Raw genomic sequence first — 26,251 nt, forward strand, 5'->3', positions numbered from 1 at the left:
CTTTTTTGTTGTCATCGCTGTGTTCTCATTCGTTGCCTGTCTTGCTATGGCTTGATTTTTGGTGCATATTATTATCTCTAGAGATCTATCTAGATAAGATAGGCTGGATGAACAGTCTGGAGGAGAAAACAATGGGAGGGACCAATGGTTCCAGAGGGACATGGGAGAGGGGAAGAGGAGGTAAGGAGGTGGTGCTGACCAACCCAGGGACATGGGAGCAACAAGTGATCCAAAATTAGTGGCAAGGAGGGTGTGAGAGGCCTGGTAGGGATTCAGCAAGGGCAAAGTAATCTAGAGAAATTACTGAAACCCAAATGAAAGCTGAGCATTATAGTGGGACAGGAGGAAAGCAAAAGGAAATAGAGGAAACAACTAAGTGACAAAGAGTATTTACAGAGGTCTAAAGACTGGAATGTACATATGTAAATATATTTATATAAGAGTGTGGGGAAACAGATCTATGTGCATATATTTATAGGTTTAGTATTAAGGCAGCAGACAGACATTGGGCCTCCACTCAAGCACTTACTCAATGCAAGAACACATTGTTCTATTGAATTGGCATTCCAGGATGCACACCTTCCCGACACAATTGCTGAAGAAAAATGTGTGCATAAGCAAATCTGGTGAAGAAAGCTGATGGTGCCTGGCTATCAAAAGATATGGTGTCTGGGGTCTTGGAGGCTCAAAGATAAACAAGTGGTCATCTAGCTCATAAGCAACAAAGCCCACCTGGAAGAAATGCACCAGCCTGTGTGACCATGAGTTGTCAAAGGGATCAGGTATCAAGCATCAAGGAACAAAAAATCATATCATTGTAAATGTGGGTGAGTGCAGAATGGAGACTCAAAGCCCAGTGGTAGCCAATCGGACACCCCCTTAATGAAAGGTTTTGGGGAGGAGATGAGCCAGTCAGGGTGCAGGGGAGCACTGATGAAACACATAATTTTCCTCCAGTTCTTAAATATTTCCTCCCCCCACTATCATGATCCGAATTCTACCTTACAAATCTGGCTAGACCAGAGGATGTACACTGGTACAGAGAACAACTGGAAACACAGGGAATCCAGGACAGATGACTCCTTCAGGACCAGTTGTGAGAGTGGCGATGCCTGGAGGGGCGAGGAAATTTGGGGTTGAAAGGGGGAATTGATTACAAGAATCTATTTATAGCCTCCTCCCTGAGGGTTGGACAGCAGTGAAGAGGGAAGGGGAGACATCAGACAGTGTAACATATGACAAAATAATAATAATTTATGAATTATGAAAGGTTCATGAGGTAGGGGGAGTGGGGAGAGGGGGAAAACAAGCAGTCGATGTTGGGAGCTCAAGTGGAAGGCAAATGTTTTGAGAAAGATGATGGCAACAAATGCACATATGCGCTTGACACAATGGAATGTATGGATAAAATGATTTAAAAAAAGAAAAGTACCAATGGTGGGATTTAACAACAACAACAACAAAACCCACTAAAAACACTATTTGGAAATCTAATAAAATGGTCTAAAATTAAACAGAAAATCAAGATCCTCACTGGTGTTGGGGACCAATGTTAAAAGTACGATGGACTGCAAAACTAATCTGCCGTGGAAAAACTACGGCAGGATTTTGTCTTATATACTTTGGACATATGGTCAGGAGAGATGAGTCTTTGGAAAATGACTCCGATAATTAAAAAGTTTATTGTGCCAACGTGGCCGATAAACACCTGTGGGGTTAATTGAAGGGTAGAAATATAAATGGCTCGGTGTTCTCAGGTCTCTTGCTTTCTGATGGTCAGATTAGGGTGCAGCAGCCTTAGCAGTTCCCTGCTTCAGCTGGCAAGGTTGACTTCCTGTAAGACATCCCTGAAGAGAAGCCACATGGACCTACCCCGATGCAGCCCTGGGTACTGGAGCAGCTGTGTGAAGTCCCCTGCCAGCACTGAGATGCTTACACATTCACTGATTCATCTTTCCTCCTGCAGTCGGCGTCACTGCATCTGTTTTGTGAGATGGAGAAGGACTTTGTGGATTGGTGTCAGACTTATGGGCTAATGTTGGACTTGTGGGCTTGGGCAGCACTGGTTTGGGGTGTTTTCTTGATGTGCACTTAGCCTTTCTATCAAACTCTCTCTTATACCTATGAGTTTCTATGGATTTGTTTCTCTCATGTACCCAGACTAACACGAAGAGCAGCAAAAAAAGAGGTAGGCCCTCAAGAAGAAGGACTGCCACAGTGGCTACCACAATGGATTCGGGCATACGAGCAATTGTGAGGATGGCCCAGGACTGAGCAGTGTTTTGTTCTGTCATGTGTGGGGTTGGTACAGGTGGAACCAACTCGATGACATCTAACAACAGCAACATCAGCAGAGACCAGTCCCTGGAAAAGGACATCATGGCCACGGAGCTGGGCTGATGCAGTGGTTTCAACAATACGTGTTCTCGGGGGCCTCAAATTCCGTTCCTTTCCCATTTTATTGGAGTTTGGGGAATAAGAAAAGGAAGAGGCAAGATTAGGGTTGTAGGTGAGGTGGGATAAGGCTTCCCTATGAAATTCTCATAGGGAGAATTGCAAAGAATGAGCAAATGCAATGTCGTGATGGAAAAAACTCCTCAGTGTAACTTTCCTTGCATTTCTCTCACTGATGCAGTTTTCAATTTTCTAATTATTATCTATTTCATAATAAGCCTCCATGATCATCCCAAGTACTTGGAGAAAATCTATGAAGACAACTTACACCATGAGAATCCCCAAACAGTTGGCATTACCTTCTCTATTGACCTCTGTGCCTTGAATTTAACCTGGCCCAACAGATCCCCCTGAAAGCCACTGTGATAACCAGAAGGTGGATCACCAAAAGCTCTGCATTTACTCAGGCACTCAACACCAGGACTAGGAGCACTTGCCTGCAGCCATTGCAGAGACAGGTACACACATACTTTCTCTGGCATAAAACAGTGCACAAATGAACTGGAATCTAAGTAGCAATACTTTCTAATTTATTCTCATGTATTAAGGTGATATATGAAACCTATAAAATATTGGTGGATTGGAACTTTTTCATCATGTCTTTATATAACCTGTATTATCTGATTTTATTACAGCAACTATCTATTCATTTGGTTAATATTTGTGTGTTATTCTGTGCCTTATGCTTCACAAGTTTCTCTTGTCAGAAAGAAGCAGAAGGTGAATTGTGTTCCTTTAGACAGAATCTGACTATCTACTTATTGGGCAATTTCAGTTCCTGTTTATCATGATTACTAAAACATTGGGTTTATATAAATTATTTTATGCATTGTCTTTGTTCTAGTTTTTCTATTTTTATTGATATAAACCATTTACTAAAATCATAAAAATATAAACACACAAATAAATATATATTTAATCATCACCCAACCCATTAAATGACATTGTGACAGCAAACTACAAGAAGCTACCTTTTCATCCCTCCTAACTACTAACCCCTCTCTCCAACATCTAACCACAACCCTGTCTTAATTTCCCTTAGTGAGCCAAGAATAACAAAATTTAATAGATAAACAGGGCAGATAAATCCTTAGGACCAATAATGAGATCACCAATACCATGAAGGTAGTGGGAAGGTGGGGGGAGAAAGGGGAAACAGATCACAATGATTGAATTATAACACACACAGGGAACAAAAGAAAAGTGGCTGAAGGGAAACAGGATAAAACATAAAAAAATAATAATTTATAAATTATCAAGGGTTAATGAGGGAGCGAGGGAAAAAATGAGGAGCTGATAATACCAAGGGCTCAAGGAGAAAGAAAATGTTTTGAAAATGATGATGGCAACATATGTACAAATGTGCTTGACACAATGGACGGATGTATGGATTGTGATAAGAGATGCAAAAGCCCTCAATAAAAAATTTTTTTAAGTTACTTAACAATGAAAGTGTAGGCTATGAGAATTTTGTATCAAGAAAACTACTTATAAGACAAGCCAGTGAACCAATAGAGGTCTGCGGGGCCAGCCCCAATCCCAACTACATGGACTACCACCACCGCCACCACCCTGGAAGAATGCACTTCAGAAGATAACACTGAAGCTAGTTGATGGAGATGGGCCCATTTGATCAGAGCACACAGGAGCAAAGGGAAAGGGAAAGAGAGAGAGTGAAACACATCCTGGCCCACCAAGCCCCGAGGACAGTATTCCTGCTCAGAGCAGTCAATGCATAGAGATAGCCATAGGGCCGGCCCTACCATGAGACACAACTTCCCTCATTGACCCATAGTGTAAGGTGACCAGACGTCCTGATTTTTTAACAATTTGTCCCATGTCCCACGGTGTTTTTAAAAAGTCCCGATTTTTGGAAAGAATGCACGACAAGCCAGGGAACGGCGGGAGAACGGGAAGGGAATGTACGGTTTTCGGCTGCCATGCAGCTATTTCGCCAGGATATGAGTTTTATATTATTTTTGTTAATTTTATAATGTTACACTTTAATAATAACAAATAATTGTTGAGAACTGATTATCGAGAACTGCTTATCAAAGTTCGCATTGTTTATCAGTTGTTAGAATTCGACCACCATTGTTTGGACTTAATGAACAATGGCATTTTTTGGCATTGGCAACAACGAAAACATTTTGTAATTGTCTCTCAGACGATACACATATCTTGTACTGCGTGCTAGTACTAGTTAAACAAGTGATGTCAACAAATCAGCTACTCAGATAATTTAGGTAAGTAATTTATTTATTTATTTCACAAATACATACATTTTCTTGAATTTAGTAGACAGTACTCATATTCTTTATATTTTATAGTGGTGGCAAAAAGTCTAGCGCCGGCCTTGAAAGTGACACTTATGACTTACATTACGGCAAATTCAGAGAAAAATATAATACAAGTTAGTATTGCTATTATTTAGAAAGAAATATAGGATTAAAATTAAAATAATTAAAAATATAGTTACTTTATAACAATCAAATTAATTTATAAACTAACAATAAAATATGTTCATGTAATTATGTACCTACTTGCTGTGTTTTTTAATCAATATGTATATAATAATTTATAATATAATTTTAAATTATTATTTTTAGATTTTTAACATAATGAGTAAGAAAAAAGGATGCAAATTCAACGATGATCTAAGAAGTGAATTTCCTTTTATTAAAAAACCAAAAAGCGATTACATGGTAAAATGTGAGAAATGTAATGGTGAATTTTCTATTTCGCATGGCGGAAAGAATATTTCAAAGCACTTGGAGACACAGAAGCATAAAAGATATTTAAATAGTGCTGCATCTTCCTCCAAAATACAGGAATTTTTTTGGAAAACAACTTATGGAGACGAAGAAAAGAAATTAGCATTAGCAGAAGGACTTGTCTTTGCATGCTATTAATCACAATCATTCCTTCAGATCTATGGACTGCAGATCATAAGTTGTCAAAAAGTTATTCAACCAAAAATTTGCCTGTGCTAGAACAAAATCCGAGGCAATTGTGTGTAATGTGCTTTCTTCAAATGCATTTTCAGAATTAAACAAAAATCTAGAAAAAATTAATTTTATATCCATATATTCTGATGCATCTAATCATGAAGATATAAAGTTTTTTTCCAACCATTATTAGATTATTTTATTTGGAAACTGAAATAAAAATTAGAATTTTAGATTTTGTTTCTGTGCCCGGCAAAACTTCTGAAATAAATTTCAGTTCCATTATTAATATTTTGGAAAAAAAAATTTAAAACATAAAACGATTGCATATTGTGCAGACAACACGAATGCAAATTTTGGAGAAAAAGCGAGAAGAGGGTACAAATTATATTTTTTAGAAATTAAACAAAAATCCTAATCAAAACATTATTGGTGTTGGTTGCGCAGCGCACATAATACATAGCGCCATTCAAACAGCTGCTGATTTGTTGCCCGTAGATGTGGAAAACATTGTTATTAAAGTATATTCTTATTTCTGTATATACACTGTGCGCATTGAAATGCTGAAGGAGCTTTGTGAAACCATGGAAGTCAATTATCAGAAAATACTTGGACACAGTAAAACGCACTGGTTAGCTCTTTTGCCAGCAGTCAAAAGAATTTTGAAAACATACGATCCTTTGAAATCTTACTTTCTATCATAGGATAAATGTCTTAGAATTTTAGAAGAGTCTTTTGAAAGAGAATCTTCAAAAATTTGGTTAGAGTTTGTACACAATCAAGCAGTTCTTTTTCAAAATGCTATAAAACTTATTGAAGGTGACAAAATTTCGGTAATCAAAATAGCAAAAGAAGTTAATAATTTAAAATTTTAGTGTCAAGTTTGGTTAGAAAATAATTTTCTTCCATTAACTATCCGTAGTAGTATAAGCCAGCTAGAAGAACAAGGTGCAATAAATCGTGCAGATATCATGAATCACTTTTAAAAGTTCTATAGTAACTGCATAGATTATTTAGAAGCGTGGATGGTACATTACAATGATATTGAACATTTTCATTGGGTTACATTAAAACAAGAACTTAATTGGAATGATGTGCAAAAATCATTCGATCATATTACTCAAAATTTCCCATATAGTAATATTTCTGAAAATGATCTTTTTAATGAGGTATCATTATTAAAATAATATGTTGATAAGGAAAAGGTTAAATCTTAGGCATCAGCAAAAAATCATAATAGAGAACAAATGGTTAGAAATATTTCATCATTTTGAAACAAACCATGTTCCATACAATAATGCACTAAAAATTGTGGAATACACGCTGTCCTTACTAATGCTGTGACTGAATGCATTTTTCCTACAGTAAGTAAAGTGTGGACATCAGAAAAATCACAATTAAGTGTTGAGACTTTGAAAGCCATTTTATGTGTGAAATATAATTTAACAAATTCTTGTGAAAAATTTCATGGCCTTTTAAACAGCTAAAAAAATTCAATCAAATGAGAAATATGCAAAAGAATAAGACTATACGTAATTTTTATGTATTATATTTGTAAATTGTACTATGTTGAAATTTTAAAAATATATTACAATACTATTTTTGCATTCTATGAAAATTTTTGTTGCTCCATATAGACCAAATTTTTAATCAAGAACCCCACCCCCTACCCCCCCATCAATCGTGTCCCGTTTTACCAATGTTAAAATCTGGTCACCTTACCATAGTGTTATGGAGGACAACACTGGAGGCACAGTGCGGGAATTGTGCCTGATCTGACCCCTCCCACACCAGGGCAAAACACTAAGGGCGTGCAACAGAGCACCAAGGGGAGCAAACCAAGGAATTCCCCGAGGAATACCAAAAACAGACTTTGGGGCCAGGGCACGGCACCCCATCAGACTCGACTGAAAAATACTCATAAATGTCAACAAAGAGATCTGATCTATTTATAGGCTTTCCGTTTTTTGTTGTTGCTGTTATTATTGTGTTTGTTTTCTTTTGTCTTGCTATAGGTGGGATAAACAATACGAAGGAGAAAACAACAGAACCGATGGTTCTTGGGGGTCACAGGAGAGCAGAAGGTGGGGGAAAGAAAAGGGGATGTTAACAAACTCAGAAACAAGGGAATAAGTGATCTAAAATCGATAGTGAGGAGGGCATAGGATGCCTGGTGGGGCTTGTTCAAGGGCAATGTAGCTGAGAGGAATTCCTGAAACTCAAAGGAAGGGTGAACATAAGAGTGGGACAAGTAGGAAAAAAAAAGGAAATTGAGGAAAGAACTAGGAGGCAATGGGCATTTATAAAGGTCTAAACACAGGCATGTACATATGTAAATATATATATATGTAAATATATATATGACAAGGTAAATAGATCTATGTGCCCATATTTATAGGTTTAGTATTAAGGTGGACATTGGGCCTCTACTCAAGTACTCCCTCAATGCAAGAACACTTTGTTCTATTAAACTGGCATTCCTTGATGCTCACCTTCCCAACAGGATGGCTGAAGACAAATGGGTGCATAAGCAAATGCAGTGAAGAAATCTGATGGTGCCTGGCTATCAAAAGATACAGTGTCTGGGGTCTTAAAGACTTGAAGATAAACAAGCAGTCATCTAGCTCAGAAGCAACATAGCCCACATGGAAGAAGCACACCACCCTGTGTGATCATGAGGTGTCAAAGGGATCTGGTATCAGGCATCAAAGAATAAAAAATCATATCGTGTGCTCACCTTCCTAATAGGATCACTGAAGACAAATGGGTGTATAAGCAAATGTGGTGAAGAAAACTGATGGTGCCCAGGTATCAAAAGAAAAAGCATCTGGGGTCTTAAAGGTTTGAAGGTAAACAAGCAGCCATCTAGCTCAGAAGCAACAAAGCCCACATGGAAGAAGCACACCAGCCTGTGTGATCACAATGTGTCAAAGGGATAAATTATCAGGCATCAAAGAACAAAAAATTAAATCATTGTGAATGAGGGGAAGTGCGGAGTGGGGACCCAAAGACCCATCTGTAGGCAACTGGACATCCCCTTACAGAAGAAGAGTCGCGGGGAGGAGATGAGCCGGTCAGGGTGCAGTGTAGAAACGATGAAACATACAACTTTTCTCTAGTTCTTAAATGCTTCTTCCCCCCTCCCCCATGTCCTTCCCACTATCATGTTAATGGGATCAGCTATCAGGCATCAAAGACCCAGAACAAAAAAATCTTATCAATGTGAATGAGGGGGAATGCGGAGTGGAGACACAAAGCCCATCTGTTGGCAACTGGACATCCCTTACAGAAGGGTCACAAGGAAGAGATGAGAGCTAGCCAGTCAGGGTGAAGTATAGCACCTATGAAACATACAACTTTCCTCTAGTTCTTTAATGCTTCCTCCCACCACCCTCCCCCACTATCATGACCCCAATTCTACCTTACAAATCCGGCTAGACCAGAGCATGTACACTGGTACAGATAAGAGCTCGCAACACAGGGAATCTAGGACAGATAAACCCCTCAGGATCAATAATGAGAGTAGCAATATCAGGAGGGGAAGGGGAAGGTGGAGGAAGAGGGGGGAAACCAATCACAATGATCAACATATAACCATCTCCCAAGAGGACAGACAGCAGGAAAGTGGGTGAAGGAAGACAGTGGTTGGTGTAATACATGAAAAACATTTAATTTATACATTATCAAGGGTTCATGGGGGATGAGCTGATATCAAGGGCTCAGTTAGAAAGAAAATGTTTTGAGAATGATGGCAACATATATACAAATGTGCTTGACACAATGGAGGTAAGTACGGATTGTGATAAGAGCTGTAAGAACCCTCAATAAAATGATTTTAAAAAGAAAGAGCCCAAACTTGACTAATGGTGACCATGGGTAGGGTTTTTCTTTTTTTTTTAATTTATTTTTTTTTTTATTTTATTTTTTTTTAAGGTAGGGTTTTTCTAAGGGGGCATTATGTTTATGGGAATGGTGGTGGAATAATTTGAAAAAGGATATCAATCATGGTTGCACATCTGAGTATAATCAATGGCACTGAACTACACACGTAGAAGGTTTTGGATTGGACAATGTTTTGTTGTACATATATTTGCCATAGTTAAAAAAATAATTATACTAATAATGGGTACAAGGAACAAGAAAATATTCCAAAATTGATGGTGTCAATATTTGTACAACTCTTCCTGATATGATCGAACTATTGAATTGTATGATTTGTGGAAAAATGCCAATAAAACTGCAAACAACTCAAAATAATAATAATACAATTTGAATATTAGCCCTTTGTTGATATAGCTAATATATATTTTCTTCTATTCTATGCTTGTGCTTGCAATTCTTTAATGGTATTTTGCTCTTAATTTTAAGTAGATAGATTAATCCAAATTTCTATTGTTAAGGATATTTGTAGCTTTTTTGTTGTTATTGTTGATAAGGGTCATCCAGTTACTTCTGACTCAGCGTTTCTGACTCACAGTGACCTTGTGTACAAGAGGATGCAATGCCATGTAGTATGCTGTCCTCACAATTGGTCCTGTTTGTGGCAGCCACTGTGTGCAGAGTTCTACTTTTTTTTTTTCATTTTTAAAATTTATTTATTAATTTTAGCTCTTCTTCTAATTCATGCGGTTTTCAGTATCTGACAGTGTTCTCATGCTACCCATAAGGTTTTCAGTGGCTAATTCCCCTGAAGTGGACAGCCTAGTCCTTCTTTGTCGTCTGTTCCTGGTCTGGAAGCTGTGCTGAACTTGTTCCCTTTCTGTCATCTTGCTGATCTTTGTATGACCAGTGACCTAGCTTCCAGCATCACAGCAACACCCAAGCCATCCCACTACAATAAACTGACAGTTAAGTGGTCGTCTATAACAGGAATTTATTCATTGGCCCTTGTAAGCCCTAAATTATATTACATCTAAACTGTGCTCATAAGCAAATAATGAAGCACTGAAGGCTGGCAATTAATTTGTGGTAGCTAGCAACCAAACACTTCCACTCTCATAAATCTGGGAAGAAGTGGAGCTTGTCAGTAGATTTAGTTTTAGATGCAACTTTACTAATTATATATATATATATATATATATATTTCTCTAATTATCCAAGAGGCTTGCATTTTGGTATGGAGGAACATTGTTACTTACTATTTTCAAGAAGTCTACACATTCAATTTGTGCATGATTATCTGTATGAGTTTCTAGATCTCTGGGAGCAAAGCTGTATCAGCACATCCCCTTCTACAGCCACAGAATGATTCTGACTCAACAGCAGCTATGAATAGGGTTTCTGGGGCTATAAAATCTCTTTGAGACCAGAAAGCCTCATCTTCCTCCTGGGGAGCAGCTGGTGGGTTTGAACCTCCACCTTTCCCGTTTGCAGTAAAACATCTACCACATAGCACCTCGGGGGCTTCTCAGCATTTCCCCAGCATGTATAGCAGCTTCACAAGCATTTGTGAACAAATTGCATGGCAAAAAAATCTAATCTGCTAAAAAAAAGTATGTTTCATCTATAACCAAAAACATTTTCTACCATCTTTTCATTAAAACGAAGCCCGGTGGCATAGTGGGTCAGAGACTCAAAGCCACCAGAGAGATGAGGCTGTCTGCTCCTGTACAAACTTAAAGTCTTGGAAACCCAAAGGGGCAATTCTATCTGTCCTGCAGAGTCACTCTGAGTCGGATTCACCTAGATGGCATTGAGAGCTATGATCAATAAAGTCCTTTTCTTCAGCACCAAAGCGCTAGTGTAAATATGAAACATATCAATACTTACTCTCTCTCCTTTCGGACTCATTTTGTTTAAGATCATAAACTCCTGATGGGGTCAGTTGCCACTGTGAAAAAACAAAGACATTTCACTTATAGGCTTGAAAGGGTTTTATAAACAGTATCGCATCACCTTGTTTTCACAAAATATCAAAACAACTCATTGAAAAAAAAAACATGTCCACACCAACAAAGCCCCGAAAGATGCCACCCTGAAGGATCATGAATGTGACTCCTGGGGTCAGAGTCAAGGCTCCTAAGAGAAAGAAGGACCTTAAAGGTCCCTTAGAGTCCTGCTTTAGGTAAGCACGTGGGCAACCAAAGAAGAGTAGTGATTTGCCTAAGGTTATATGCTCATTAAAGGTAGCAAGAGATTGAGATCCCGAGTAATGTAATGTTCAAGCATAGCACTATGGAATTTCCACCAGATAATACGATCTTCCTTGGTCCCATGCCCCCGAAACTGAGCCCATTGCCATCATTCTGACCAGTGACCCTAAAGAGGGTTCTGAACCAGTACATCTTTTGTAGAAGGTAGTTTCATTTTTCTCCCAAAGAGCAGCTGGTAGGTTTGAACTGCTGACCTTGGCATTCATCAGCAGCTCAATACCTAACTCACAGCGCCACCAGGGCTCTTGCTAGGTGCTATGAGACCTTATAATAAACAGAGAAAGCCTAGATATTAAAGAATGAAAACATGACCAAGAGTATCATGCCTTTCCCCATTGTTATTATAGTGAAATCTATGAGTTCCGGAGCGCTACGGGACTGCCACGTTGTCCTGCATCTCACAAGTTTTGCCCCTTTGACAGGGTGCAGTCTTCCCACATTTCTATTACTCTCTATTAGTGAAAAAGATTTCATTTTTCCTTCTCTGGCAAATCTCTGGCTCATGCAGGTTCTTCCCAATTTATACTGTACACAGATACTTCCATCATCTGATGCTATAGATGGCTCTGGTTAGAATTTTCCATCCCAACCATTCAGAAAGAGAAAATGTAAGAGATCCCCAGATGCTACACATCTTACGAGAAGAGTAAATAAGAAAGAAAATGAGCATGATCATTACCTTATAGCACCGCCCTACCTTTACAACCTGGCTTGAAATTCGCTTCATTAGAATTATTAATGACTTAGCCCAAAGGGCCCAGAAACAATCACAAGCATACTAACATCTATCCTAAAAGGTATCCTAAAAGGCACGCATGTATAACCACTACTTATGTTGTTGAATAAAGCTATTTGCAAGGAATAAGTCATTTGGTTTTTATATATATTTTCAACTTTTCATTATTTATTACAGTGGTTCTCAACCTGTGGGTCACGACCCCTTTGGGGATCAAATGACCCTTTCACAGGGGTCGCCCAATTCATAACAGTAGCAAAAATGAAGTAGCAACGAAAATCATTTTATAGTTGGCGGGTCACCACAACATGAGGAACTGTGTTAAAGGGCCGCGGCCTTACGCAGGTTGAGAACTACTGGTTTATTGGGTCAAAGTTCTGTCATATGATCTCCAGCATCATATCTATCACCAAGCCTTATTTCCAGCTACCAATCTGTGGTAGTTACATAATCTGGGCAGCATGAGACTATTCAAAGCAAAGGGGTGGAGTTTAGACTGTCAATCAGGTAACAGCTTGATGACCTCATTTGGAGGCGCTACAAAGCTCGCTGGAGGTGGGACACTCACTGTCTGCAAGACAGTCCTGCTAACAAGACACATGGAATTACGCTGATGGCAGCCAGAGCCTTGGAGCTGGGGCGCCACGTGAAGACCCACGCCGGTTTGCTTTCATCACCTCTGGAGCCACAAGAGTTTCTACCCACTGGTCTCTGTGATCTTCCTATATTTGGCATCATTGCATGTGCTGCGTGAGTCTGAAGAGGAATTTATAGACTGGTACTGGACATATGGGCTAATATCGGACTTCTGGACTTGATCTGGACAGGGCTGGGATGCTTTCTTAATGTATAATTGCTCTTTGATATAAAGTTATCTCTTTCTTATACACATCTGAGTGTCTCTGGGTTTGTTTCTCTAGTCCACCCAGACTAACACACGATCCTTCTTTGTTTCCAAGATTTGAATACCAATCACCAGGAATTATCAATACATCTTGAGTGTACATTTGATCTATATTTGATTGTATAATTACAGACTGCAGAAGCTGGTAAGAATCTTCAATTTCTTCATCTTCGCCATTAACGTTTGGTGTATACATTTTAATTATAGTCAGATTAACTAGTCTTCCTTGTGGGCATATGAATACTCTCCATTCGCTGACAGCATTGCAGACCACAAGTTTGTCTGATTCAAAATAGCCAAACCAGTTCATTTGGGTTCACACTAATTCTTGGATAGCCATATTTATGTGTTCCATTTAATATGGGACAACTTTCCATTTTCGTAGAGCCACACCTCACATAACCCATGTTCTGATTATTAATGGATGTCCGCAGCTGTTTGTTCTCATTTTGCAAATACAATCCTGAAAGTTTCACTCATTCACATGGTTAACGCTGACTGTACTTGCAGGGAGTTAGCTTTTTTCCCCTGGTCGTATTCTGAGCCACCTGCAGGAGCTCATCTCGCAGCTCTCTATCGAGCAGGGCTTCACTGCTATCCGTAACGTTCACACTGGCCAAGTTTTCCAACGTCCTGCTGAAAGCTGTCCACCTCTGGTGCCCCTGCTGCTATCAGAAATACTGGTGGCAGGCCTCCAGCGTCAAATCGCCGTGACAGGCACCACAGTGCAACAAAACAGTAGATGAAGGGAGGTGGCATTCTACTTCTAGATCTCTAGCCTACTGATCTAACTGCAGCGGCGTGAGGAGAGCTGCACTCTTACGTTAACAGTATTATCTTTCACACTAGCAAAATGATGGAAACCACCTAAGTCTCCAATAACGGATTTTACAATTATGGTATACGCGATGAAAACCTGTACATGCTACTTATACCTTTTTAATAGATACCAGCTAGGTGGCTGGTAATAGCAGAATGGTTAAACAAACTGTAGCATCTCTGTGCTAGAATATTGTGTAATGACTGAAGATTAAGCTTTAAGAGTTTTTAATGGCACAGAAAGCAAAACAACCTATTAACAGTAGTATCTCTGAGTTGTGGGTAAATTAAATGTTCTTTTTTATTTTCCTAATTCTCTGTAATCCTTCTATAGTCAGAATAAAAACAAAATGTGGCCTAACAGAAAATCCTAATAGTCTATCAAAGAAAAAAAAAGAATTGAGTAAATGGACACAGATTCACAAGGGTCAAATGTTTTCTCAAAAGAGACTCTCGAGAGCTGGGAGGGGGGAGATTAAAAAAAATGAGAGACTCTCACAATTTAGCCTCTTAAAAAAAAACAAAGAAAATAATCATTTAGGGGGAGGGAGGAGGAGAAAAAAAAGAGGACCTGATGCAAGGGGCTTAAGTGGAGAGCAAATGCCTTGAGAATGATTGGGGCAGGGAATGTATGGGTGTGCTTTATACAATTGATGTATGTATATGTATGGATTGTGGTAGGAGTTGTATGAGTCCCTTATAAAATGTAAAAGAAGAAAAGAGAAAAAAATGATTAGGGCAAAGACTGTACAGATGTGCTTTATACAATTGATGTATGTATATATATGAACTGTGAAAAGAATTGTATGAGCCCCAATAAATTGTTAAAATTTAAAAAAAAAAAAAGAGAAAAAAAAAAAAGAAAATAATCATTTATCCCAAGGTCTACGATAGCATTCTGAAAAAAGCAAAGAACCTTTCCCACAAAATTAAATGTACTGACACTTTTATGCTTCTTCTAACAATCTGAAAGTAAGACTATAACTGTTATTGAAATTTAAATGAGGGAGATAGACCTATGTGCATATATTTATAGGTTCAGTAGTAGGGTAGCAGGTGGACATTGCGCCTCCTCGCATGCACTTCCTCAATACAATAGCACCTTGCTCAGCTAAAAGGTCATTTCATGATATCCACCTTCCCGACATGATCGCTGGAAACAGACGTGTGCATAAGCAAACGTGGTGAAGAGAGCTGATGGTGCCTGGCTATCAAAAAGATATAGTGTCTGGTGTCTTAAAGGCTTGAAGACAAACAAGTGGCCATCTAGCTCAGAAGCAACAAAGCCCGCAGAGAAGAAGCACACAAGTCTAAGTAAACACGAGGTGTTGAAGGGTTCAGGTAGCAGACACCAAAGAACAAAAACCATCATTGTGTGATCACCTTCCCGACATAAACACTGAAGACGAATGTGTGCATAAGTAAGTGTGGTTAAGAAGGCTGATGGTACCCGGCTATCGAGAGATATAGCGTCTGGGGAGTTAAAGGCTTGAAAGTAAACAAGCAGCCATTTAGCCCAGAAGCAACAAAGCCCACACGGAAGCAGCACACCAACATGTGTGATCATGAAGGGTCGAGGGGACCAAGTTTCAAGCACCAAAGGTGGGGGGGGGGGTGGAATCATATCATCATGAATGAGGGGAGCGCATGATGGGGACCCAATGCCCATCTGTAGACAGCTGGACATCCCTTGCAGAGGGGTAGTGGGGAGGAGATGAGTCACTCAGGGTTCAGTGTAGCAATAATGAAACTCACAACTTTCCTCGAGTTCTTAAAACGCTTCCTCCCACCAACTATCATGATCCCAATTCTACCTTGCAAGCCTGGTTAGACCAGAGAATGCACAGCAGTGCAGATGGAATCTGTAAACACAGGGAATCTAGGGCAGATGAACCCCTCAGGACCAAGGGTGCGAGTGGCGATACCGGGAGGGAAGTGGGGGTAGAAAGGGGGAACCGATCTTGAGGATCTACATATAACCTCCTCTCTGGGGGGTGGGCAACAGGAAGGTGGGTGAAGGGAGACGCTGGGCAGTGTAAGATAAGATAAAATAACAATTTATAAATTATTAAGGATTCATGAGGGAGGGGGGCGTGAGAAAAGGAAAATGAGTTGATTCCAGGAATCCAAGCACAAGGCGAATTTTGAGAATGATGAGGGCAACGCATGTATAAGTGTGCTTTCCACAATTGATGTATGTATGGATTGTGATAAGAGTTGTATGAGCCCCAGTAAAATGATTTTTTAAAATCTGTTTCTTCCTCTTTCTCAGAAGGAATAACGAGACAAAAAACATAGACTCAGGGCCTGGAGTTCTCTGTGATAAATTGGTTATACGGTTTTATGTATTTTTATAAAAGAGAGGCATCTTTCCCATCTCCCCATGCTTTCACTCCACTCCTCTCAAATATTAAACTTTGAATAATTTTAAATAAATCAATTAAAAATTTAAAATACATATGCATTAAAAACCAGAAGCTGGATATAGTTCATTTATTGTTATATATATCTACATGATTTTAAAAGACCTAATATATACCTTATATGTTCCAGGCAACCTTTTTTCAAACAGCACAGATAAAAAGAATGGAGGCATGACATTCACAAGCTATCCTATTATATGCTTTTACGACTCACTGCAAATTCTAATATAGTTGATCCTTTAACAACACAAGGGACAAGGGGGCCAACTCCCACTTTTAATGCCCCTCGGACTTGACTATTAATAAATGACTGCAAGCCTTACCAATAACGACCACAGTAGAGTCACAATTTTTCATCTATGATGTGTAATGTGTAACCCAAGACCTTGGTAATTTATAAATTTGTAACCACAGTAAAGGAACACTTTTCATCTATGATGTGTAATGCATAACCCACGACCTTGGGACTGCAGCGGGTTACACATTGGGTTGCTAACTGCAAGGTTCAAAACCACCAGTTGCTCCTTGGGAGAAAGATGAGGCTTTCTAGTCACATAAAATTTATCATCTTGGAAACCCACAGGGTAGTTGTATCCTGTGCTATAGTTACTGTGTGTCAGAATCCACTCGGTGGCAGTGTTTTTTGTTTTGTTTTTATGTATATGACATACTGAATACACATAAAAGTTGTATTTTCAACGCAGCACAAAACATTTTGCAAAAGGTACAACGTTTTCATGCCTGCTCACATAACTGGCAGCAATGGCTTCATTAAATCTTTTTTTTTTTACAGTGCTCCTTACTCTGCGTTCATTTATCTTGCAATAGTGGGCAACTGCAGCTGCAGGTCTCCATCGATGGGACATAGCAAGTCATTCCATTTTCTCTTAGAATGCCACCACTTTGCTCTGCTTCTGGAGCAGCACCGAGGACAGCTGGTATGGAGCCCAGGGTTTTTTTGTTTTTGTTTTGTTTTTTAAGGTTTATAGCATTGCACTATGCACAATAGAGAATATGCGAGAACCCATAAGAGATCACTTTTTACTATAATGCACAATCTACTGGAGAGATGAACTGCTTACACTGAGATGATCAACGCCATGGAAGCAGACTTGTGCTTTTCAAACCCACCTTAGTTAAGGGTCAACTGGATAGAAATGTTTCATCAAATGCTAGGATTAAAGGATTGGATACGAAAACAAGCCCCCATGACTCTAGACAGAATCTCTTTGCTATCGACAACATGACTAAAACAACTAGTGAAATGTTAGTAGAGTGTCTCGCTTCCATGGTAACAATGCAACAGTGTTGGTCTCTTGGTTTTGGTGTTTGTAATATGGCTATGGAGGAGCCCTGGTGGCCTCGTGCGCATACGCTGGGCTGCTAACCAGACGGGGCTTTCTACTCCCACAGAGTCTCAACAGTACCTAAAACAATTTACAAATACAATACCAATTCAAATCCCAAATAAGTTCTTTAAAGAAATAGAAACAAACCAAAATCTTATGGGCAGGCAAAAGATCCAGGCTAAGCAAAGAACTTCTTATAAAGAAGAACCAAGCAGGAGGCCTGGGCTAAAAAATCTCCTACCTAGTCACAGTAGTCAAAACAGCCTGGGACCGGTACAACGAGAGGCACATGAACCAATGGATCAGAATAGAAAACTCAAACATATATGCAGCAGCCTACGGGCATATCAGCTTTGACAAAGGACCTAGAAAGATCCAACGGGAGAAAGACAGCCTGTTCAACAAACGGTGTTGGACAAACGGATTTCCATATGCAGAAGCATGAGACAAGACCCGTACCTTTCCCGGAGCACAGAAGCAAACTCAAGATGGACTAAAGACATAAATGAAAACCCCCAAACGTGCTCAGGATCGTCAAGGAGCAGGCTGGAACAAACGTAAGGGCCTACTGCAGGGCATACACAGACTACCAAGCAAAATGGAGGAGGCACACAAGTAGAGGCAAGATAGAAGTCTGAGACATGCCGAAATGACATCACTTATGCACACCAAAGGACTTCATCAGGAGAGTGAAACGAAAGGCCACAGATTAGGAAAAAATGTTTGCCAATGGCTCAACAGGGAAAGGGCTAATTACAAAATAGACAGAACTCCACAACAGCTCAATAAGAAAATAAGAGAGCCAATTGAACAGAAAGAAATGGGGGAAGGACATGAATGCACGGTTCACCAAAAATGAAGTACAAATGGCTAACAAGCACGTGAAAAATGCTCGTGATCACTAGCCATCAGGGAGATGCAAATTAAACCACAATGAGATACCACTTTATATCCATAATGTTAGCCCAAACTAAAAAACAGAAAAAAATTCTAGAGAGGATGTGGAAAGACATGACAGGTTTTGATCTGTCGGGTAGGGTCTGTACTTGGAAGAACTGACCCTGGCACCAAATCCCACTCTCAGGATCAACAGAGCTCGATAGGACAGGAGATCAAATTGTGTAGGACACCTCGTGGGCTGCAGCTCCAGGTGGAACTGCGCCTGCATGGACTCTGCACACCGACGGTGTCTGGAGGGCTGGGTCCCTGGGGAAACTGATGTCATTGGTGCAACTGCCTGACGCCCCAGGAGGACGACTGGCAATGCTGCACTTCATTGTTTTCCTGCTTTTTGCTCCGCCCCCCTTTGTTTGCTGGCTGGTTTGTTGCTGGTTTCGGTGTAGTTGTCTCATGAAGGTTAGAGTTTGGCCTAAGATGACGCCCAAAGTGAACCTCAGTGTGGACAAGAAGGATTCTGAAATCCTACTTAACTCTAGCCTCAATCCAAGAACACTTAGTTCTGATAAGACGGCCCTGCGAAATGATCTCTCCAGATAAGGGTCCTACAGCGAAGTGAGGTGAAGAGAGCAGAGGGTACAGGAATGTCATTATATTCAAAATCACCCTCAAAATAAAGATATTCACTTACATAACCAAACCCAAGCAAGCGCACTGCCGTGGAGTCGGTGCTGACCCCAGCGGCCCTCTAGCACAGGGAAGAAGGATCTTCTAAGAGACTTATACTCAAACTAGTACTCATCTACGTGCGGAGTCAACTAAGTCCACATGGCACCCCCGCCTCAAAGATGAAAACAACAAAATGCAAACATTACGGAGGGAAAGTATCAGAGCTAAAACGGTGATCATGCAATTCGTGGAAGGCTATGGAGGACAGCGGGAGCCCCAAACCCAGCTCTGGAGTACCTGATCAGAGTAAGCCACCGGCAGATCCCCGTTAGTCACAGGCAAACGTCTGGAACAGCCTTGCTATCAAACATCGATCACTGACTGTCTGTCATCCTGAGGAGGCTGGACCAAGCTTGATTCTGGGCCAGTTGACCTCCTTCTAGACCCACCTGGATCTGTTCAAGATGAAAGGATCTCTTGCTTGTTCCATGACAGAAACATCTTCCCTGGCTTTTACTATTGATGGGGGTCTTTTCCTTTTTTACTCATTATTTGTATTTTTATCTTTTATCACTATTATTTTAGTCATACCATGTTACTTCATTTTCATTCTTTACTGTTTCTGTTGCATTTACCGACTTGTGAAGCACAGGAGTGGCTGCATAGAGATAACAACTTATGCACGGGTGTGTAGGGGGTGTGGTGGTCGTGGTGGGGCAATGGGGAGGGTAAAGGGGATTCTGAGATTAAACAATGAAGCCAGGAGGTAAAGGGAGCACTAGAACTGAATTTGATTACATACTCATTTTAAAGGTGATTTCATCACAGGGTTGGGGGGGTGGGCGGGAGAAAATGTTCTAAAATTGACTGTGGGAATGATTATACAATTCTGCTTGATATAATTGAATTATATAATATGTGGATTATGTGCTGGTAAAACTGTAAAAAAAACAAACAAGTTTCAGGCTCTGAAACTCACAGGGGCAGTTCTACCCTGTCCTACAGGGTCACTTGGGTCAGCACCAACTCCATGGCAGTGCGCTTGCTTGGGTTTGGTTATGTAAGTGAATATCTTTATTTTGAGGGTGATTTTATATCATGTCAACACCTTACTCTCAAATGTGTCTAGTAAAAATTCATTGTACTGTTTTTTAAACTTTTTTATATGATTGAGATTAGTTTTTCCAAGCAGTTTTTAAATAGAAAAAAAGTGTAAAAGACTTAAAAGTTAGGTGGTTTTCTTCATAAACTAGTTCAGGAATTTTATCATGAGAAAATGTGTGTGTGTATGTGTGTGTGTGTGTGTGTGTGTGTGTGTCTGTCTGTCTTTTGAGTAACCAAACTATTTTCATCTCTTCCCATTATTCCAAGCCAGAAGGGTTAAAGAAAAGTGAGTCAGAAATTGTCTTTTAATAATCAATGGCACTGAATTATACATGTAGAAGTTGTTGAGTTGGTGAATGTTTTAATGTGTTTACTTTTGCCAAAATGCAAGAAAAAAATCACAAGAATAACTATTAGTACGAGGGAAAAGAAAATATTCTAAAAAATTGATTGCGGTAAAGATTGTACAACTCTTCTTGATATGGTTGAGCCATTGAATTGTATGCTAGGTGGAGGAAATACCAATAAAACTGCTCTTTTAATTGCCCTTTATCAGTTATCAGTTAACCACCGAAGGTCCACTTGCTTGAGATATGAGGAGTCAACACAAAACTCTTTCCAGAAATGCGTATACATAAGGCAGAGATCCTAATTTGAACGTTTGTAATTAGGCAAGTGCTTCCACTTAAAAATAAACTTGGCAAGAAGTATGTTGAAACTCTTTAAAAGAGTAGGAAGTGCTAAATTAAAATATGTAGCAAGATACTAACAATAGAATAGAAAGTATATTTGAAAAAGTATCTACTTACTGTAAATTTGCTAACACCCTCAAGTTCTCCAAACCTCATGTAGGAGATATCTGCCTTCTTTTTTCCAACATCTACATCCCCTGCATAGATTTGTTTTATGCCTGCACCTTTAATTAAAGGTACACACTCATCACATGGACACTTGGTCACAAAAATCATGCTTCTTTCTTCTGGCTTTATTTCTTGACACCTATAAAAAATTATTTTTATTATTAGCAAGGTAGTTTCCAAACAGTAGGCTACTTTTTAAAAAGATAAACCTAACATTTACCTGCTTTAAAAAAACCCATTTATATCAGCTCTTATTTTTGCTCAATTAGTGAATGTTCAAAATATATAAACTCACAAGATATTATAATACAACTTGACCATAGCAATTATTAGGACTAAAATGCAATGATTAATTCTAAGCAATTGGTAAGATGTTCAGTATTAGATCAGAAAGTCAATGAAAACACAGACAGACATCAAAAGGAGGAGAAAATTTTGGAAGGTGGTGTAAAACACAAGCTGTCATTCTAACCCTCCCCTACAAACACAACAAGGTTAAGTCAATCTATCCAGACGGTACCCGGATTAATGGCTTCGTGGGAACATGGCCAGGGTGGGGGAGGAGGGATGGGGAGTGGGGAACTAATGAGAGCAAGAAGAGACTGTTCTATAACTGATGGTGGTGGTGACTGCACAGCTCTTTTTTAACATGATTGACCTAGTGACTGTCTGAGAAGTCGACAGTATACGTCAATAAAGCTGCTGGGGAAAGTAATAAAACAAGCAAATGGTGCTTGGCTTTGAGGGACTCTGACTGAGGAACAGAGAAAAGCAGTAGAGAACTGTAAGCAGGTAAGAGTCAACAAATCAAGGAGTCGTATAAATAGCAACAAAACAAACTAACAACCCCTCCTCCTCCAACTTGTTGCCAGAGTGGACTCAGTTTAGTAACGCCATAGGGCAGAGTCGATCTGCCCAGGTGTGTTGGGGGCTTCTGAGTCTGTCAATCTTTATCAGAACAGAACGCCTCTTCTTTTTGCCTAGGAGTGGCTAGTGGTTTTCAACTGCTGTTTGGTTAGCAACCCAACTTGTAACCGGAGCCTCTGAACAAGTCATAAAAAGTAGAATCTTCTTTCACTTGTCTTGACCCAGCCCATCCCCAGCCCTGTGGCCCACCAGAAGCTGTGAACTGGAGTTGTGGCCCTAGAAAAAGAACCTGCTTCTGCCTGTCACAGATCCTGCCTGTAACAAAGAGATAGAACCCCAAGTTTCTGCCTTAAAAGCAGCCAGGGAGACCTGAGGGGTAGTGTTGAGTGTGCCCAAATCTCCCAGAGTCAGACACTGTCAGCTTCACGCCTGCTGAGAATCCCAACAGATGGACATTGGGCCTCTACTCATGTACTTCCTCAATACAAGAATATTTTGTTCTAATAACCTGGCATTCTGTGATGCTCACCTTCCGGACACAATCGCTGAACACAAATGGGTGCATAACAAATAGAGTGAAAAATGGTGATGGTGCCTGGTTATCAAAAGATATAGCATCTGGGGACTTACAGGCTTGAAGATAAACAAGGGGCGATCTAGCTGAGAAGCAACAAAGTCCACAGGGAAAAGACCACCAACCTGTGTGATCATGAGGGGTCCATGGGATCAGGTATTAGGCATCAGAGACCCAGAACAAAAAATCATATCAATGTGAATGAGAGTGCGGAGTGGAGACCCAATGCCCATCTGCAGAAAATTGGACATCCCCTTCCAGAAGGGTCACAAGGAAGAGACAAGCCAGTCAGGGAGCAGGATAGCACCGATGAAACATACAATTTTCCTCTAGTTCTTATTTTTCCTTTTTAATTATTAATCATTTTGAGGTGCTGCATTAAATACATTTGTACATATGTTGTCATCAACAATTTCAAAATGCTTTTTTTCTACTTGAGCCCTTGGTATCAGGAAAATCCTTTTTTTTTTTTCTTAATGGGGGCTCATGCAACTCATCACAATCCATACATACATCAATTGTATAAAGCGCATTTGTACAATCGTTACCCTCATCATTCTCAAAACATATCCTCTCCATCTAAGCCCCTGGCATCAGCTCCTCATTTCCCCCCTCCTTCCCTGCTCCCCCCTCTCATGAACACTTGATAATTTATAAATTATTTTTTTGTCAAATCTTGCCCTGTCTGATATCTCCCTTCACCCACTTTTCTGTTGTCCGTCCCCCAGGGAGGAGATCACATGTAGATCCTTGTAATCAGTTCCCCTTTCCAACCCACCTTCCCGCCACCCTCTCAGTATTGCCACTCACACCACTGGTCCTGAAGGGATGATCCGCCCTGGATTCCCTGTGTTTCCAGTTCCTATCTGTACCAGTGTACATCCTCTGTCTAGTCAGATTTTTAAGGCAGAATTGGGATCATGATAGTGGGTGAGGAGGAAGCATTTAGGAACTTGAGGGAAAAAAGTTGAATGTTTCATCTTTGCTACCCTGACTGGCTCGTTTCCTCCCCACAACCCTTCCATAAGGGGATGTTGAGTTGCCTACAGATAGGCTTTGGGTCCCCACTCTGCACTCCCCCTAATTCACAATGATGATATTTTGTTCTTTGTTGCCTGATAACTAATCCCTTCAGCACCTTGTGATCACACAGGCTGGTGTGCTTCTTCCATGTGGGCTTTGTTGATTCTGAGCTAGATGACTGCTTGTTTATCTTCAAGTCTTTAAGACCCTAGATACTATATCTTTTGATAGCTGGGTTCCATCAGCTTTCTTCACCACATTTACTTATGTACCCACTTGTCTTCAGTGATTGTATCGAGAAGGTGAGCATCATGGAATGCCAGGCTAATAGAACAAAGTGTTCTTGCATTGAGGGAGTACTTGAGTGGAGGCCCAATGTCCATCTGCTACCTTGATACTAAACCTATAAATATATGCACATAGATCTATTTCCCCATTGTCTTACATAAATATATTTGCATATGTACATGCCTGTATTTAGACCTCTGCAAATGCCCTTTGCCTCCTAGTTCTCTTTCCTCTATTTCCTTTGACTTTCCTCTTGTCCCACTATCATGTTCAGCCTTCATTTGGGTTTCAGTAATTCCTCTGGGTTACATGGCCTTGGATCAAGCCCTGTCAGATCTCCTACACATTCCTCTCCATGGATTTTGGATTACTTGTTCCCTTGTTCCTGGTTTTGTTAACACTCACTTCCTTTCCCCCACCTACCTCCATCCTGTATCCTGCCCTGGAACCATGAGTCCCACTGTTTTCTCCTCCAGATTGTTTATCCCGTCTATCTTATCTAGATAGACCCGCAGAGATAATAATATGCAGAAAAACAAGACAGAGCAGAACAAAGCAACAAAAGAAAAAAACACACAAAACCAAGGACAAAAAAAAGAGAAAAGCCTGTAAATAGTTCAAGGTCGGTTGCCACACCCTTTCCCCAAAGTCTATTTTTGGTCTTCCTTGCTCTCCCCCCCCCCCCCCCCCCCCCCCCCCCCCCGACTGTTCGGTTAAACACCTTTTGTGTTTCACATCACTGTGGTGGAGTCAGATCGGGCGCAATTCTGGCACTGTGTCTCCAGTGTTGTCCCCATAACCCCACTTTTGAGTAGAACGAGGGTAGCACCGATGAAACATACAATTTTCCTCTAGTTCTTATTTTTCCTTTTTAATTATTAATCATTTTGAGGTGCTGCATTAAATACATTTGTACATATGTTGTCATCAACAATTTCACAATTTTAGGTGAATGGACATATTGGATGGGGCAAATATATCTATGTTATATTTAAATATATAGCATTATATATGTTATCAATATAGTATATAACAATAATTCCTGGGAGGAATGGTGGGGGGAGGGATAAAGGGAGCTGATATCAGAGTTTAAGAAGAAAGAAAATGTTTTGAAACTTGCTGTATTAGCAATTGTACAATTATGCTCTATTTGAAGTATGGACTGTTATAACATCTGTAATAACTCCCAATAAAATATTAATAAAAGAGTGGGTTGTTTAATTTCAATATGTTTGTGTACTTTTAATTTTTTTCTATTATTATTGATTTCTAACTTCATTCCATTGTGACAAGAAAATATTTTTTGTGATTTCTGTATTTTAAAAATACAAAGACTTGCTTTGAGCCGAAAGTGTGGTCTATCCTAAAGAAGGATCCATGTGCGCTTGAGTAGAATTTGTATTGTGCTGTTGGTTTGGGGTGGAAGGTTTATGTGGTCTGGTATGTCTGACTGGTCACAGTGTCCTGCAGGTCCTCTTTTTCTCTCGCTGATGTTCTCTGTAGATATTCTGTCCAACACTGAAAACAATAGAGTGAAGTCTCTGACCGTTTTGCACTTCAATTCTCTCTGTATTTAAAGAAGAGGCGTTCTACTCCTGTAGGACAAAGAGCCTGAGAAAGCCACAGAAACCTCAGAAAACCAGACAAGTTCTACTCTGTCCTTGGGTCAGTAGAAGTCAAAGGAACTCAATGCAATGAGGGTTTTCTTGTTACTTGTCTATCAGTGGTAGCTTTGTATATTTGGGTGCATACGTATTTGTGATTACTAAGTCTTCTTGATGAATCTCCTTTACCATTCTTTGCCTTCCAGTTACAGCATTTGCTCCATTTACATCTGCTATAACTGATAAGTAACCTTCTTCTGACATTTTAAAATTTGTTTTTGTGTGTATGGACCTCATTTTAGTTGTTACTTTCGGTTGCAGTAGCTCTTGAGATCATTTTATTATTTCTTAGTTTTCCTTATTTATTTCAGCTCTTTGTCTATGTTTGTCCTTAATTCTTATCAATCACTACTACCCAGGTGAAAGATTGTGTACTATCAATCTGCCCACCAGGGGAAATACGTTTCTCTGAGTATTACTTACTACCTTTTTCTGTTTCAGTACTTATGTTTGTTTGTTTTTTAATCATTTTATTAGGAGCTCATACAACTCTTATCACAATCCATATATATATCAATTG

At 39.8% G+C, this 26,251-nt stretch overlaps 1 protein-coding gene across 2 annotated transcripts in view; it reads right to left on the reverse strand.

Moving 5' to 3' along the window:
- CDADC1 (cytidine and dCMP deaminase domain containing 1) overlaps positions 1-26,251 on the reverse strand; it is a 73,503-nt gene that overhangs the window by 4,647 nt on the left and 42,605 nt on the right. The window contains exons 7-9 of one of the 2 annotated variants that reach the window (XR_012780093.1): positions 21,265-21,454; positions 11,172-11,232; positions 1,873-1,981 (exon numbers count right to left, since the gene is read on the reverse strand). Coding sequence is in view for 1 of the 2 variants with exons in the window: in XM_075532924.1 (XP_075389039.1) it covers positions 11,172-11,232; positions 21,265-21,454 (251 nt within the window). In the remaining variant the exon portion in view is untranslated. The remainder of the gene's footprint in view (positions 1-1,872; positions 1,982-11,171; positions 11,233-21,264; positions 21,455-26,251) is intronic. The other variant, XM_075532924.1, reaches the window with a different exon arrangement.

This window comes from Tenrec ecaudatus, chromosome 15 (assembly GCF_050624435.1).
Source record: "Tenrec ecaudatus isolate mTenEca1 chromosome 15, mTenEca1.hap1, whole genome shotgun sequence".
NCBI classification, from domain to species: domain Eukaryota; kingdom Metazoa; phylum Chordata; class Mammalia; order Afrosoricida; family Tenrecidae; genus Tenrec; species Tenrec ecaudatus.